General features: G+C 41.6%; 2 protein-coding genes across 3 annotated transcripts in view; one reads left to right on the plus strand and one right to left on the minus strand.

Annotated features, from left to right (window-relative positions):
- STARD9 (StAR related lipid transfer domain containing 9) overlaps positions 1-5877 on the plus strand; it is a 91882-nt gene extending 86005 nt beyond the window's left edge. For both annotated transcript variants that reach the window (XM_063159115.1, XM_063159116.1), the window contains exons 29-34: positions 359-501; positions 741-805; positions 894-1099; positions 1493-1572; positions 1956-2114; positions 3196-5877. In XM_063159115.1, coding sequence (XP_063015185.1) covers positions 359-501; positions 741-805; positions 894-1099; positions 1493-1572; positions 1956-2114; positions 3196-3297 — 755 coding nt within the window. In that variant the 3' untranslated portion in view covers positions 3298-5877. The remainder of the gene's footprint in view (positions 1-358; positions 502-740; positions 806-893; positions 1100-1492; positions 1573-1955; positions 2115-3195) is intronic.
- Positions 5878-7018: 1141 nt separating this feature from the next.
- Positions 7019-16988, minus strand: part of CDAN1 (codanin 1) — a 31724-nt gene continuing 21754 nt past the window's right edge. Inside the window, exons 19-28 of the mRNA XM_063159117.1 lie at positions 16876-16979; positions 15266-15415; positions 14800-14863; positions 14229-14307; positions 13076-13233; positions 12085-12192; positions 11646-11709; positions 10319-10521; positions 9522-9629; positions 7019-8758 (exon numbers count right to left, since the gene is read on the minus strand). Of these exons, the coding sequence (XP_063015187.1) occupies positions 8633-8758; positions 9522-9629; positions 10319-10521; positions 11646-11709; positions 12085-12192; positions 13076-13233; positions 14229-14307; positions 14800-14863; positions 15266-15415; positions 16876-16979 (1164 nt within the window). The 3' untranslated portion in view covers positions 7019-8632. The remainder of the gene's footprint in view (positions 8759-9521; positions 9630-10318; positions 10522-11645; positions 11710-12084; positions 12193-13075; positions 13234-14228; positions 14308-14799; positions 14864-15265; positions 15416-16875; positions 16980-16988) is intronic.

Consider the following 16988-nt stretch of genomic DNA (forward strand, 5'->3'; position numbering starts at 1 on the left):
AGCTTTCAGATAACATGAGGATATTTTGAATGAAGGAAAGAAGCAAGGGGTGTGGGGCCCAAATGTGTAATGAGTATAGAATTGTAAAAGCAAATTCTTATTTTGAGCCTCAAGACTTAAGCTATTTTTCCTTATTTTATTTTCTTATATGTGGCAATAACTGTTTAAACTGACAGATATAACTGTAGTGTAATTACCAACACACAGAATGTCGAGGCAAAGGATGTTATCACTCCTTCATTAGGATCAGATGGATTGGGGGTTCCATTGGAGAGTTTAAGTCCCTACAATTTAAGAAGAGTGTTGGGGTTACAGTTTAATTTTTTTATTACCTCTCTGACTTTTTTTTTTCCTGCAGAAGCCAGCAGAATTCAGCCACCTCTTCCTTCAAGTGGCACCAGCTGTAGGTTCACTCATGGATTAACTATTTCTGTCAACTCCTCTTCAACAAAAGGATACCAAGATTTATCCAAACATATCTTGGTTAATGCTACCACTGAGGTAAGTAAAAACAGAGTTTTCACTTATTCCTTCTGGAAGTTGTAGCAAAAATGGATGGGACAATTCTTGTCCTACATCACAAACAGTTACCTATTTGTCAGGTACAGACACACACTCTGAACAATTTTGAAGGATGGGTGAAAGTGAGCCAGGCTGGAGCCATGGGGTGCAGAAGAGGGCGTGGGGTGTTAGCTGGAATGTTTGAGTGAAGCTGGTGTCATTTGTCATTGTTTTCTAAGGTAATGGCAGCATGCTCTCAGAACCTGAGGAACCTCTACACGTGCCAAGCAGAGGCTGGGTGGAAGTAAGTTTATGGCAGGTCTGTGTCAGGGGAGGCCTTTCTCTGCACCTGGCCCTCTTGAGGGCAAATACCTTTTGTTTGCCTTTGACAGATATCAGTGTACAGAAAAAGAGGTGCAGGTGTACTACAAAGCCTTCCCTTCAGCAACTAGGCATGGATTTCTGGGAGCAGGAGTGATAGAAAGGCCTCTTCCCTTTGTGTGGGGACTGGTGAGAGATCCTGGCAAGAGGCATCTCTACGACAGCTCTGTCAATACAGCTCGAATACACAAGAAGGTAACCAGCCACATCCACCTGGGTGAGTATCCTCACATGTAGCACATGACAACCACCAGCACCACCCTGGCTGGATGCAGGCAGCCAGGAAGAAAGTTAAAGGCTTCTTGTTCCATTTCTTCAGGTGTAAATAAATAATTTCATTATTTAATATGGGAGCTTCAGCTCTGCAAGACTTTTCCAAAGCTGATATTAAACACATCTTACTGTGAAGCACAGGTAGAGACAGTGGTTTGAAAGTAAACCTGAAGTAGCTTGAAAAAGCATTTTAAATATGTATTATAGCATATGAACTAGAGCTCTGCTCCCAGGAAGCAAGTCAAAATAAAATATGTATCTCCATGTAAGGTGTGGGGAAAATTGTGACAAGTTGAAGTCATCAAAGTCTAATTCCCCTTCCTTTTTTTTTTCCCAGTATATATAGTGACTGATACCTCCCTGTGTTACCTAAAGCAGCCCCGGGATTTCTGCTGCATTACTGCAGAAGCCAAAGAGGTAAAGTGAACATTCTGTCTGCAACACAGAGGAGTTGTTCTGATATCCTGGTTAAAGGAAAAAGGAGAGAAAGAAGTCAGTCTTCATATCTGCAGGAGTGCCAGTGTAGCAGGAAGGAAAGACATGCCAGCATCACACAAGTGAATTATGTGTAAAACCCTTGTGAATGACAATTGCCAACCAAGGCCCATCAGAGAGTAACACAAGTGTTACACAGTATATTCTGGTTGCAAACACACAGGATTTTGACAAAAGTATTTAATGGATAAGAGAGTAGTAATTTTTCATGTTAAGTAAGCAATGTGAGAAATATGCCTCGTGGCAAACAAAGAAAACATTGCTATATTTTTCAAATTGACATCTTTACACCTTGTCATGTGCAGGAGAACTTGTCTGTCCTGGCTTTTCAGTCTGTCTATGATGCATCCATGCCTCAGCCTTGTAAAGAAGCAGTGAGAGGGGAGATTTTGCCAAGTGCTTGGATACTGGAACCTGACATAGTGAATGGAAGAGAGATCACCAGAGTTATTTACATGGCACAGGTAAGGATTTTTCTTTACGTCCAACTTTGAATGCAAAAAGCTCTTACACAGCAGAACACTTAGGAGCTGGTAAGCCACAAAAAACACAATCATCATGGTATGCTCCATGAACCTTATGAAGTGACCACAAAGTCACCTCTTTCACACTTCTCAATGCAGAGACTCTTACTAGGATTGTGTTTAAGAGCACATTCCCAAGCTTTTACAGCATTCAACGCTGCTTCCTTGGATATCAAGCTCTTCTGCAAAGGTTTATTAGCAATTTTAGTATATGCTGTGCTCATGTGGAGAGCCAATATGGGGAGTCTCGATTGCATTTTCACCTTGCTGTGGACACAGGAAGTCCACCTTGGGTTATACTATTTTCAAAATCCCTGAAAATATTTGGTGCATTTTTCTAACCAAAGTCTTTAATTCTTCACACTTAATAGATACAAAAGAGAAGTCAAGATTAGGATTCCAGTTTAAAATAAGAAAATTATAATCTTATCATCTATTTTTTAGACTTATTTGAAAAGTAGGCTCACTTCGAGGCAGGGGTACTAAGTATTTAAAAATGTCCAGAAGAGCATGTTTTAATGTATAAAATTTATTTAAATGCTTATGTAGCAATAAATTCCATTAGTCCTTTAAACTCACCTATTTAAAACTTAAGAAACATTTTTTTTAAATATCATTAATTACCACATGGATTTTATAATGCATAGGTGAAATTTATATATGCATTTAAAAGTTTTATATGCATTTTATGCATATATGCACATACATTGCCTTTTGGTGTATGCACACACATTTTCAGCAACACTGTGTGTTTCAAACTAGTAAACTTTAATCCAAGCTCAAACTCAAAAGCAACATGGGTCATAGCTGCTAGAAGCAACATGGAATAGCAAAGTTTTGAAAGTCTGTGGAGCATTGAGAAGAAAAAGATACAAACCACACAGCAATAATGGCATGTGGCTGTTAACTACTTTTGTGCCCAGCGCATCCTCATTAAATCAGAGCTGTTCCAGACTGGAGAAGTGCTCTGCTCAAAGCAGGCACAGACTCCAGGCTGCAGCCTTTGCTCTAATCCCTGCAGGTGGACCTTGGTGCCCCGGCCATCCCCGCCAGGCTCCTGAGCTCTGTGGCAAAGCAGCAGCCCCTGGTGATCTCTGAGCTGGCTCATCTGCTCACTGCTTAGTGCTGCTGCACCTGCGGGCACTGAAGAGCTCCTGACAGCTCACAGGGACACACAGGTGCCAGAAAGTGCCATGGAAAATGCTGCCTCCTGAGGCAGCCACCACAAGCCTCACTTCAGGAGCCTGCTTGCTACTGCTGGACTCTATGGAAGTGCAGTTAGAGAAAAGGATCATTTGTTTTAGCCAACACCACTTATAAGAAATGCAGCAAGTTTAGTGGGGAACATCTTCTCCTGGAAACAGCAGTGGAAAACCTCCACGGAAGACAAGAAAGGTGTACTGCTCTATAAAGAGCAGAGGAAGATACCTTGCTTTACAATAGCCAGAATCATACAGCATATTACTTAACTCCTGTTTCCAAGCAGCTTCAGAGATCAACTTCTTTAAGTAAAGTTTAGCCTGGAAGCACTATCTGTATGGCTTGAGACCTTTTACAAGCTCTTAAGCAGAGCTGCAAAGCCTCTTTCTAATGATAAGTACCAAATGCAGAATTCCTGACTGTGTAGCTAATTCATTTATCTTAGCTGGCTGCCTGCTCCCTTCCCTTTGAAGAGGGAAGTCAAAGCAGCGCAATATGCACTAGTCATCCTACACCCTGGATAAATTTTTCATGAATTTTCTGACTGCTTGCAGCCAGTGTAAGGTGTTTCAGATTGCCACTACACTATGCAGCATCAGTAGACACCATCATACCTCAGGACACAGTTTTACTGTACTGCAGAATCAGGTGCTTTCAAACAAAGAAACCAAACCATTCCACACAGTGTCACTGTCACAGATAGGTTAGTACTCAGTTATCAGCTTGTTCCTAGAATTTAAGTCCTGCAAGTAAGAGTAGCTCCAACACTTTTCCATAATGGCTTTACCAACAGCCCTTCTACACTTGCACCCAAATGCATTAGGATCTGAAAATATAGCCTGGTCACACTTTGTTCATAATGTGACCAGCTGTCTCACTGTAGCAAATACAGACTCTTCCCATTCAATTACCTCATGGGACTTCTGTGGCACTTAGTCCAACAATGCTGCTGTCAGGCTTTACATGTTTGTTCAACACAATTCCCTAGCTGGTTCACATGTTCCTAAATTTAAGCAAAACCACAACCACCTCAACTATTCAAATACCTTCATTTAATTCTTCAGCACAACAGTACAGAATCACTTTAGATATATCTAAGCAATAAAAGCTGCTGTGTTATGCTTTCATTAGCTCAAAAAGCCCACATTGTTCAAGAAGGTCTTGCACTTTGGATTTGTCAAGTGAGAAATGTGCACTCAAGCATCCACCCTGCTGCAGCCAGTGCCTGCTACTTTCACATCATTACTTTCAATATAAGGTGAGTTTTCCCAGCACATGGTGAAGTTAGCTGCACTTCCCACCTTTGAGTTCAAGAGCCAAGATCTACTTTTACTCTATTTTTGCACAGGTGTAATTTTGGCTCTCAGCTTCTGTGTTACTTCCTGTTACTAATATAGTGAGTTTTAAATGAAAAGACCATAGCTATTTTGAATTGATACTTAAAAATATAGCAGTTTTGATACATACCTGCCCAAGGCTTCCTCCTCTAACTAGATCAGGGAGGGTGACAAAAGTTTTCACTTACAGATTTGCTTTGTTTCATCTTTGGCTAGTCATGGCTACAATCTTAACACCAATATATTAGTGTTCTTTTTTTGGTGAGGTGCAGCCTTTTGCTAAAAGCCTGAGTCACAGCATGGTTCACTTTGAGCATCACACATCTTACAGCCCCTCAAGCAAGAATGGGTAAGCCGTCAGAGTTTTCTGCAACTGAGCAAAATGACAAATTTCCAGATTTGTAACGTGTCAATGTCCTCCCTTCAGTGGAAACCCAGAAGGAAGAGCAGACAAGGCAGAACAGTAAAGCCCCAGGAAAAATGAGCAGAACCAGCAGCATGGGATATTGGCTGTCTCCCCAGTGCTGCTCCTGTAGCTTTCCAGAGGAGATAGGGGAGGTCTTCATACAACCCACAACAGATTTGCTCAGCGCTTTGCTTTTTTTCCCCTTTTATTTTGGACATGGCACTAGTGATAAAGCAGGTTTTGTAGGAAAAACATCTCGGGGGACTCCTGTTGATCAATGATGCCAGTGCCTGTGAAGGATAGTGTCTTATTGTACAGTGCATCAGATGTTTATTTTTATATATACTTAAAATTTTTTTTCTACGTTTACAAATTAAGTTATTTATATATGCTTGGTTTGAAGCGTTTTTATATGCTATCAAAGCTAAGTTTTATTTTTATCAGTATTGTAACTTTTTTTTAATACAGTCTTCAATTGATACTAAAAAGCCTATTTATATGAATGTTTTCTTTTGCAAATACAACATTTCTTGGTACTTGCTAATGTATGGCATCGGTTTGCTTGGAATAAAGAAACAAAGGCCCAGCAGATATCAAATTTGTTTCTCTACAACAGGCAAAAACCAATTTCCTGTAAGTTACTGCTGAGCAGCAGATGATCAAACCAATTATGTTGTGCCACCTAGGGTTGCATCTCTGCTCCTAAATCAAGGTTGCTATTTTCATATCCACAATAAATGGTATTTTCTACACAAGAAAATGTGCCCCACCTTATTTTGCTCCAACTAAGATACCCATCTATGGAACTATGCTGGATAGAAAATCAACACAAAGGCAAGTTTGTGATAACAGATGTAGGTCTCCTACTTACCTGCTGAGGAATGAGCATGGAATATGAACTTTTGCCACAGGAATCAAGAAGCCAGTCACTGCTTAAATTGGGGTTCTGTGACAGTGCTTTCTCCAAGCAAAGGGGGTTTTGTTTGGTTATTAAAAAAAAAAAAAAAAAAAGTTGGGTGAAGCTTCTTCCTGAGTCCTGTTACACAACTCCCCAGAGCAGCACATTCAGAAGGAAGTTAACATAACATCATTTTTCCTAATTCTCTTTTGAGACCTTTGAGTTTGCAATAGGAAAGACTGGCAGAAGAAAGGCCACACGCTCAGAGCTGGCTCTCAGTGAGCTCCTGCTCTCCTGCCTGCAGCACCTCTGGCACCAGCAGCAGTGCCCAGAACAGAGGGACACTCACCCAGAGAAAGCCGCCAGCCCGGGGGCAGCAGGGCCCTGTCCTCACACCTGGCCCCACAGCCAGGTGTCCACAGGCAGAAACCCTGTGCTGCACCCTGCCCCTGGGCCTTGGATACACAGTGGGGCATCTGGTTTTACACAGCAAATGTGCCTGGGGCTGTGGATGCCCAAGAACCAGCATCACTGCATTAAGTCATAAGAAGACAGAAACAGGGGCATTGCTCTTACCTGCTGGGTCCCACTGCACAAGTGTCTCCAGCCCCATAGGGCACAACTGTGTTCTCTGGTTGCTGCAAAGTGCTCCTGGGGCTTGGTCACCTTTTAAATAAAGAGAAGGATAATCCCAGTATGCTGAGTTCATGAAGATGGCTGTGGCCATAGTAACTATGCAAGCAGTTTCATAACACCCAAAAAAAATCCATGCCAGAATCAAGAGCACGTTTTTTAAACTCTTATGGATTCCAGTTTCTCCCCCTTTCACCACCCTGCCCTCCTTTACATAGCAAAGTAGATTTCTAATTCAGCACAAGTTCAACAGGCCAGACAGGAGGTCTGTGCTGCACTTTGTCTGCCCCATGCTTTGTGGCAAGGTTCCCATTTTGTTATTCAGCCTAATACCAAGAGGTTCTCTACTGACACCTTGAACACAAGACAAGACATTTGATAATGTTTATTATGGCAACAATTTCAAATGAAATCTGCAGCAAAACATCACATAATACTCAGCCTCAGGGAGCAGGTATGGCATGATATGGTGTACTTGCTCTTCAATTTGCATTGAATTGTTCCATTTGCATTTGTATTGCAGCATGCCTACTTTTGGGAACTCTTTTCATTCAGAAAGCCCCTAAAAAGAGGAATGCAGGTGGAACCTGCCAAATCTTTCAATACAGTGCTTAGTGAACAAGACAAGAAAAATTACAATATAGGTCAGCACTAATGTGCCTCTGTGATTTCTCTTTCTGTATCACATATTTTAACAGAAGCCACAATTCTACCTAATCAGTCCTGTCTGTAGTTTTGTTTCAAAAACTAACTCCAAGATGTTACCTTTTCTCACCTTGTACAGGGAAGAGGTTAGTTAATTAGCAAGCTAAACAGCTCTGGGCTTCACCTTGTCCAGAGACTGTTCTTAAGTAACACAGAACTTGCTTTCTGGAAAAACCTACAGAAATAGGACACTCCTAGACAAAAGGAAATAATGTCCTCACTGCTTTGGGGCAGGGGGAGGCAATCCCATGAGACAGCTGATGAGCACCTAAATATATTCTGCTACTCACCAGCAGTCCCTGTGCCAAATCTCAGGTCAAGGAAATACTTGGGAAGAAGGAAATGAACAGGAGGTCACACTCTTGGTGTGACCATCTGTCTGTAAGGGCAGAAAATGCCCACTGTCCTCCAAAAAATGGGCCCCTTTCAAAACCCACTCTCCAGAGAACATCACAGTGCTTCTTCACTTTGTCTGCTTTTCCAGGCTGTTGCTCTCTTGCTGCAGCACTTCCTGACTGATAAAACCCAAACTCAAGGCAAGAAAAATTATAAAAAACCAGTGAATAGCAGCCAGATTTCATGTTCACAACTATAAAAGTGTCTTAAAAATATGTCTTCAGTAAAAAATATAAACAGCTATTTTATTCCTTATTTCTATGAAAAACCCTGGGAATTGCAAGTTCTGTTTCCAATAAGAGATGGAAAAACACTTAAGCATCCTTTAGGAATAATGCCATTAATGGTCTAGGGGATTTATCTAATATGGTTTAACTTTTAAAATCAGTCTTAAAAAATTAAAATCAAACCTTCAACACTGAGCTTACAATGAAAAATAAATATAGGCACATCTCTGTGTCATATAGGTTCACCTCTTCCTTCCTCTGACTGTAGAGGCTTTGTTAAAAGACAGCATGAGAAGTCACACTGAGTTAAGATACAGCCACCAAGAAATCATCTCTCTGATCACAAAGTAACTCGAGTTGATTCCTGGGTCTGGTCACAGCTGTTGCTGCACAAATACAAAAAGTGTCTCTGAGTCCAAAGAACAGCTGCTCTGAGATGCAATCAAGGTGCTTAAAAGACTTTTGACTTGGAGATCCATTTGCTGATGCGAATCCTTCAGCAGAGTCACCATGGCAGGAAGCCCAATGCAGGTTTTGCACCAAGTGGCTGCTTAGCTTCAGTATGCTCCCAGCAAAGAGCTCCCAGTCCTTTCAGAAACACTGACAATTCCATGTGCATCTTCACTAGTAATTTTTGTCCACAGAGTCCACCTCTGCTAACTTTGTGTGGTCATAGTAGCTAGAGATTGTCTGGTCAGCTCACAAGGGTTAGTCCTGTGCTCCTCCATCTGATGTTCTGATACAAATACTTGGGACAGCCTTTTCAGGTCTTTTACAAAATCCTGCAACAAACAGACACAAACCATAGAACCCTTAGTAATGGAAACAAAAGAGACTGACTTAATTTTTCCATAAAGAAAAATTTATGTTTAACAAGGTTAAACATGTTGATGGTTTTCCAGTGCAAAAACCTAGAGGAACTACAGAATTGGCTGCAATGATGAATGCCTGCAGACATTCCCAGTCTCCCCTCTGATGCCCACACCCCTTCTCAGACAAGATCACTGCCACAATTTAAATGGTTAAAACTGCTCCAACCTGTAAGTGCTCAGCCTTGGAATACTGTCCATTTTTAGCAAGGCATTTGGGTTGATTCCTACATTTTGATTGTGGCCAGAATAGTGAGGTTCCTCTAGAACATTCCAACTGCTCTCACACTCTGGTGGTAGGAGGCACAGGGATGTAAGTGCAAGACTGGTCAGTTAAGACACTCCCCAACACATTATTCTCAGCTGGAAAGCAGCGAGCACACTCAGGCTAGAACTGAGAACTGGTTAACTGAGCCAGCTGGTCTCCAAACTGGTTTACAATTCTGGAAATGCTTCCACTGCATGGGCAATGGTGGATTCACACAAGTACAGCTTTCAGCCAAACACTAGCAACAGAGACAAGATTGTTGGAAACCAGTCCTTCCTTGGCATTAAGCAGGAACAACAGATGGGAAGGTTATGGGCCTTAGCCATATTAAATAGAAATACAAGGATATTCTGTTTACATAGCTTTACTTTTTATTTTATTTATTGTCTGTGCATATCTAATACTTACTGAGGGCCAAGGGAGCTCTTCAAGGATATGCAGGCAACTCTGGATTTCACTAGTTCTCATTAGTTCATGTTCTATAAGACCATGAAGCAGGAAAAGGAACAAATCCCACTGCACAAGAGAAGAAAATACCAACAAGTCAAAAAGAAATGGATTGTGTGCTTATTTCTTTATCCATGTATAATTCTTCACACTTTTCTTTTTGCATCAGAACATGGGAAAAAGGAGCAAGGATGTTATCTATCTGCAAGGGCAAGAGCAATGACCACAATGAATGAACACAATTCCTTCAGTTCTTACATTGATTTTCTTCTGCCATAAAATAAGTACATGGTATTATAACTTCTCCATCTATAAACACACCAAGAATTTAATTCCAGCCTGATCAAGAACAGTGCAAAAAATTATTTCTTTGATTCCTGAAATAAGCTGGGTTTAGCCTGCAATTAAATAGGGTGATTTTCAGCTTTTGTTGGAGTGTTTGTCACACCAACACACACGCAGAAATGCAAGCTGATAAAAGGCACAAGGATGTAACCAATGACAGCCACGTGTCCCACCCTTGCAATATCCCAGGCCAAATGGGCCACTTTGCCATTGGCTCCTAACCAAAACTGTGCCTTCCTGAGAGCCCCCCAAGGCAGGCACCCACCCCTGACAAGCTGTACACATCCCTCTCTTTCACTGCCCCACAGAAACAAGGCCAACCTGCTGGCCAAACCTTGCTGGCCTCAGTCACACGAGCCCCAGTGAGCACTGTGGGCTGGCAGAATTCCTACACAAATCAGAACCAGCTTTACCTCTGGCTGCTTGGCTTCTGCAAGATAACCCATGTTCTTCTTGCTGAAGATCAGCTGCACGGGCACAGATGTCCCAAAGTCCTCCTTCCAGATGGAGAACAGCAGCTTTAGGAGGCCATAGGTGGGATTGTTCTTTACAGGCAGCCTCTCAGGGCTCTTCTCTGGGGATTTGATCCCAAGACTCAGAGGAACACGATCTGAAACTAAGAGGAGGAGGAAAAATGAACTCCTATAGCTGCATTATTTCCTTTTCTAGTGATCATCTTGGTTCAGCAGCACAATTAGGGAGAAGAAACCAGCGAACCTAAGAGGAATGGAGTTTGGAAATATTAGGTCAATATTTCAAAATTATGACCTTTGAACCTACACAGACAGTATGACATAGGAAGAGATTTCTATTCCTCAAACAAAGAACACCAATTGGCTGGAATATAGCCCAAGTCCTGAAAATCAGCCTAATATTTAGTCAAAGAGAACCTAGGTGTTACTGCAAAGGAGAGAAGAGTAGCACAGTCAAACATTTAAGTCTATAGACAGACTGAACAGTTGTCCATAGTTTAGACTCTAGGCAGAGTTCACACAAGTGAAAGCAAATCTGAACAGTGCTAAACTGCATATGAACATAAACAGAAGGAAGATACCAGTTCTTCCTTGGTACAGTCTAATGGAATGGGACAGGTTGACACTGCTGCTCCCAGAATAAATTTCACAATATTCAGATGTGAACTGCCTTCTGGAAAGACAAATTATGTATAAAACTTCTAAAGCTGATTCTAAACCCACAAAATTAGAAGGCTGCCCGTGAAGAACACATCTGTGTTGAGATCACAAGCTCCTGCTCAGAGAAAAACTGTGTTTACATATCAGAGCAAGAGAAAAAAACAGACTGAAAATGTTCACAGGAGTCATAATACAAAAAAAAAAAAAAAATTACTTCCATTCTTTTCCAAAAAAAAGTCATAAAAACATAATTTAATGGAAAAGGCCCTTACTTTTAGTCAAAAAAGCCCAAACTCCACCACAATTTTTCAGAGGCAGAAATACTGGAAAACATATCCCATATTTAACTGACGGTGTCAATAAATAAAAAACAACAGATGTGAAACAGATCAGAGGGATGGTTAGTCACTGAACAACTCTGTTTTGCAGAATGTAAATGGGAATAAGAGTAACCACCCAAATTGACAGAAAAAAATCTTCAAACTCAGTGGCACCAAAGAGAATTACATATCCATGAGCTCTTAACACTTATATCTCTGACCTCAAGGATCTAAGAGAACTTTAATAACAGATTTCAGTCTTAAATAGCTTATCATAACTTACTTACCCAGCAAAGATGCCAACTCAACCGTGCACTTGGCCAGCTGCTGTTCTGATGTGGGACATACAAACTGGAAAACACAAAAAAAAGTTGTATTTTTTTCCCCATAGAGCAGACTGGACAAAACAGGGCTCCACAAGGGATAAAAAATATCCAAGAAGAGCAGGCAATTTACATCAAGAAGCACAGAGCTGTAATGAGGAGGCCACTAAAGACTGAAAGACAAAACGGTCATATATGAAAAGGGGATTCACAAAGGCTAATTGAAGTAACAAGAAGATCTACACAGTATAAAAAAATACAGTGCAACATTGCCACATTTGAGCTCAAATAAAAACCTCTCAACTGAACTCAACTGTGAGGCAAAGAAATTAAATTTTTACAGGTATCAAGACAGCCCAAAGTGCTTCAAAGGGAGTTTATGCTGCTTTTTTACATCTTTTACCTTTCTGCATCGAAGCGTCTGACTCAGCCTCCCCAGCAAGCACTCCAGCCACACGCAGTCAACCACCTCACCCTCCTCCCGTGGGCCCACAGCAACACAGAGAACATCCTTGATGAGAAAGACAACAGTAACACACACATTGGTATCCTGCTCTTCCACACACAGATCCTTAGACTTGTGACAGAGCAGTTCATAAATAGTTCTTCATAAAACCAGAACCTAAGTTAGTATACATACATTTCATAAGACAGAGTAAAGCTGATTTTCTACAACCTTACCAAGATCTCATTTTCTAGCACAGTTCTCACTAATGTTACGAAGTAAAACTCAATGATGGCAACAAATTCATATTTCTTAAAAGTACTAGCACTGAAAGCTCTAAATAAATTTCACAGCACAGCAAGCAGTGCAGGGTAGAAGTGCTACAGAAATTCCCACCCCTCTTACATTGTCAGGGAAGCTTCAGTGCCAACCCAGAGGTTTCCTCATACAAATTGCCCTCCTTTTTTTAGCACAAGCAAGAAAGCATTAAAGGATGTGAACTCATTTTCACACAGCTGCTGGGAAAGCAATGACAGTGATAACCAGCATTACTTGTCTGTCAAGCAGACAAACAGCTGCAAAAAACAGTCAGAACATGCAACAGTAAAAGGCAAGGTGTTCAGAATTCTTTTCCTTATGGGGTGCATATGTTTAAGGAATGTGAAATTACACACAATACCATGGGGTCTGCACTGTGGTTTCCATCCTACACATGCCAAAAAGGCCACACTGCTATACTACCAGAAATCCTGTATCTGAGACAGCACTCCTAGCAGGGAACTCTGATATAGGCACAGCAAGCAGGGGTTGGAAAAAACCTGAGAACTTTTCATCATGCCTCCTAAGCACTCCCCACAGCCAGCTCCTCAGAACCAGAATATTCTCTTAAAAAACCCACCAAACAATCAAAGAAAACCCTACAAAACAGCAACAAAAATAAACCACGTACCTTAATCTCATTGATGATCTGGGAGGGAAATGGAGCACAGTGCTGACAGCCTGGAGGACAGTCCCTTCTCAACTCAAGAGCATCCTCGCCTGGCAAGGGAAATCCTGGGACTTTCAGCATTCTGTTGAAGGTTGCCTTCACTTCCCTTTTGATGAGTGCTATAGAGAACAGAGAACAAATCCTGTCTGCTTCAGTTTCTGTCTCCACTGAAGCAGAGAATCATTTCCAAACACTCTTAGCCTTTCATTCCAAGGGCCACAGCATACATTTTCAACTCCCTCTCTCTGACCTCCTACTATATTTAATGTGCAAAAGCAAATCTGGAGAGGGTATACTAATCCACAGCTGTAGAAGACAGACACCCATCACTGCCAGGTACAACTGGCAATTCATCTCACTTCCCATAAAAATATTTCCATGGGTTTAACACAGTACCTAAGCCAGAAGGCAATGCCAAAGTAGAAAGCTGATTCAGTGTGATCATGCTAGTTCAACCACTGTGCCCATAAAAACCATATGTCTTCTACCAAAATACATTTTGATCAGCATCCAAAACACTAAATTCCTGTGGCTGCAAATGGTACTTGGACATTCCTCCCCAGGCTTTTGGCCCAACCTGTTGAAAAAATGGGTTTTCAGAGATTCTGAAGAGTTGCCAGTGCAGTATTACAGAATGAAAAGACTACATTTGCCTTCAGCCTGCAGAAAATGCACCCAGTCCAAGAAGTGTTTGTTTTACAGGAGATTTCAGAAGCACTCTGTACATGTGACCATAAGATCTTTTGAGAGAGCAGTTGTCTGTACACACTGGAAGTGCTAAGACAACTTCAGCCTAGATGACATTTCCAGAAGCATTTCCACAGCATTTACTCTCATCATCGTACAAGACTCCATAACTAAAAATCACTACCATGGGCCAAGTCTAAAAGATCCCCAATGAAGGTTCTTAGAGCTAGAAATAATTATAATTCCTCCTAAACAAGGAGGAACAGAGCAACGGCATACTTTACACTAAAAAAAAAAAAAAAAAAAACAAAAAACCGAATAGGACCAAGTACTTTATAACACTGTCTGTCCCTTGATCTCAGAAAAAAAGAGAAAAAAGAGCACAATGCACAGGTTAGAAGCTCCAGCTCAAGGTAAAAACACTCACCTGCAATGTTGGCAGAGAGCCAGCCACAGGCTCTCTCGGTAGCCAGCTCCACTGCAATGTTTTCTGCACTACTTAAAACCTTTACAGGGAGGATAACAAATCACTGGAGATTTACTATCAGCCACAGCACTGCAGTCAGTGAAAATTCAGAAGGAAGTCTAAAGGAAAAAGCTTAATTTTGGCATGCAACAATTAAACTGAACACCACCTCTTCTATGGAAACAGCTGGTTTGAGCAATACAACTGAGGCATTTTGATTTTCCAAAACCCTCATCAACTTTTTGTGGAAGTTGATGCTAAAACAAATGCATTATCATTGCAAGATAAATGCCATCTCTATAGCATTCTAGCCTCATTAGTCAGCTATGAGCTGGAGTATCATTTTACCCACAATATGCAAGGCAGCCCAGTAGAAGTGACTCTTCTTAGCTATCACTCAGTCCTCCCATGAGGGCATCAATAGATTTTCTTTACCTGAGCTATTAAGGGATAAGTGAAGCAGCAATGGAAAAATGGTAATGATCCAGACTTAAAGTCAAGGCTTTTAATAAGTTTTAGGGAAAATACATACTGCTGCAGATGTCTCTTCTGGCAACAACACTCTTACTGCCTCAGGACCTTTTTTTTTGCAAAATCTACAAGAAAAGGAAGAAAGTGTGCCATGGGGTTAGTCTAGGTTCTTGGACAACATTCAGAGGTTCATTATGTAGCAATGCAATAAATCAGACTAAAAGAACAAGACAAGGAAAGGGCAATTACAAGCAACTAAGCTGCAATATCAATTTTGCAAAGAGGAGAAATACAATAGCTGCAGCGGATGTCTGTTTGGAGCAGAGAGACACACAGCACCTTTATTCCTCTCTACAAACACAGTATTAACTGGCTGGAGCACAGCAGACACTCACCATAAGAAGAGCAGAGGGCATGGTTTATAATTACCAGAACCTGAGCATGACAGGTCAAGCTAAATTAGGCTTATAGATTCTGCAGTAAGAAGAGATAGGAAGGCACATGCTTAAATAACTTTTCCTCCTTACTCTCTGCCTTTGATGAGTGCCTGGGCCCCTTCCTCATACAGATGAGTGCACACCTCTTCAAGCAGTTTGTCATTATTAACAACCTCCTCCTTCACTTTATCTTGCAACATGGCTTCAGCCCTTTGAACTAGCTCTGCTACCAGTGTTGCCCTGCAACAAAACAAAGAACAATCAGGCAGATTGAAATCAATACAAGAAACAGTGCACACTAAGTGCACCATCTCTTCTCCCCAGGTTAGGGGGATACCCATCTCAAATGCTGTAAGTCACTCTGCTAAAAACAAATCAATCATGCTGTATCATCTACATCATCTCCTTGTTCTGTGTGTATGGAAGACAACAGCAATGAAGACACCAAAACAGTAGTAAGATTCAAGAGTCAAAAGCCTTTAGGTTTTACCAAAAACTTTTTTGGTCACAGGTCTCCTTTCTGGCAGCATTACCCTTGAACACTCAATTGATAGTGCTCAGAAGTTCAAAGATGTCAGCAGCAGCCACTGAAACCACCATTCCTTGGGGCTGATAACATCTAATGCCTTCAGCAAGCTTGACAACAGATCAGTGCAAACTGAGCAAGCTCATGAGCTGGAGGGCAGGGCCACCACACAGGAGGGCTGTGAAAAGAGGGAGAAATGGGACTGACTGTGCATCTGTACAGGCTGGGGTCTACTGGCTACAGAGCAGCTCTGCACAAAGGACCTGGGGTTCCCACAACAAGGGAAGGGAGTTAGGAGTGTCCACAGAAAGCCAACCTTACACTGGGCTGACAATAGCAATAGTGCAGCCAGCAAGTCAAGGGAAGTTACTGCTTCCCTCATCACTGGGAGGCTGCATCTGGAGTATTGTGTCCAGCTTTGGGATCTCAGGACAAGAAAGCCATTGACAATTTGAGTAACTGCAGGAGAAAAGAAAAAAATTATTAAAATAGCTGGGATGCTAGAGCACACACCTACAAGGAGGAGTCAGTTTCACCTAGCCTGGAGACAAGAAAAAGCTGAAGGGAGAAGGAAATTTACAGAGAAGACAGAACAAGACTTCCAGGAAGAGCACTGCGAAAGATTGACAGGAATATCCACAAGCTAGAACAATGGATAGATATGACAGGATACAGGAAAACATTATTCACAAAGCCTGGGAAAACTGAGCATTGGACCATGATAGAAAGAGGTGGCTGAATCCTCATCCTTTAGAGATGGAAACTTTTCCAACTGGAAAAGGTGCCAATAAACCTGACCTAACTTGAAAGCTGGATCTGCTTTGAGCAGGAGTTTGGATCAAGTGACCTCCAGAGGTCATTTCTGATATGAGATGAGATTTTCCTATCATTAGCAAGAATGCTCTGAACAGGCTGAAAAGTCTCAATGCTGCACTGCATTCACATACAAACTGTCCCACAGATGTATCCCCCTCCTCACTACATTCCTTCACAAATTCCTCTCTACAACAGCAGATGTTGCTGGTCAGTCCTGCACAGCCTTGGTGTTCTGCTACGCAGCACACCCCCATGGAAACTTCTTTCCCCCATACACACAAGTTTAAAGGATCAACTCTTTGTCTAATTATAATGTAAAGTTACTTTTTAAGTCACAGAACAGGTGACCAGCACTTACTTGATGTGCTTCACACAGTTGGATCCCACCCTCTCTGCCACAAATTCCACTGTCCTCCGTAGGGAAGGAGGCTGGTTGTGGAAGAAAGCCTGTTCCAAATCTACCTGTTCAAA

This window comes from Melospiza melodia, chromosome 6, assembly GCF_035770615.1.
Source record: "Melospiza melodia melodia isolate bMelMel2 chromosome 6, bMelMel2.pri, whole genome shotgun sequence".
In the NCBI taxonomy this organism is placed as follows: domain Eukaryota; kingdom Metazoa; phylum Chordata; class Aves; order Passeriformes; family Passerellidae; genus Melospiza; species Melospiza melodia.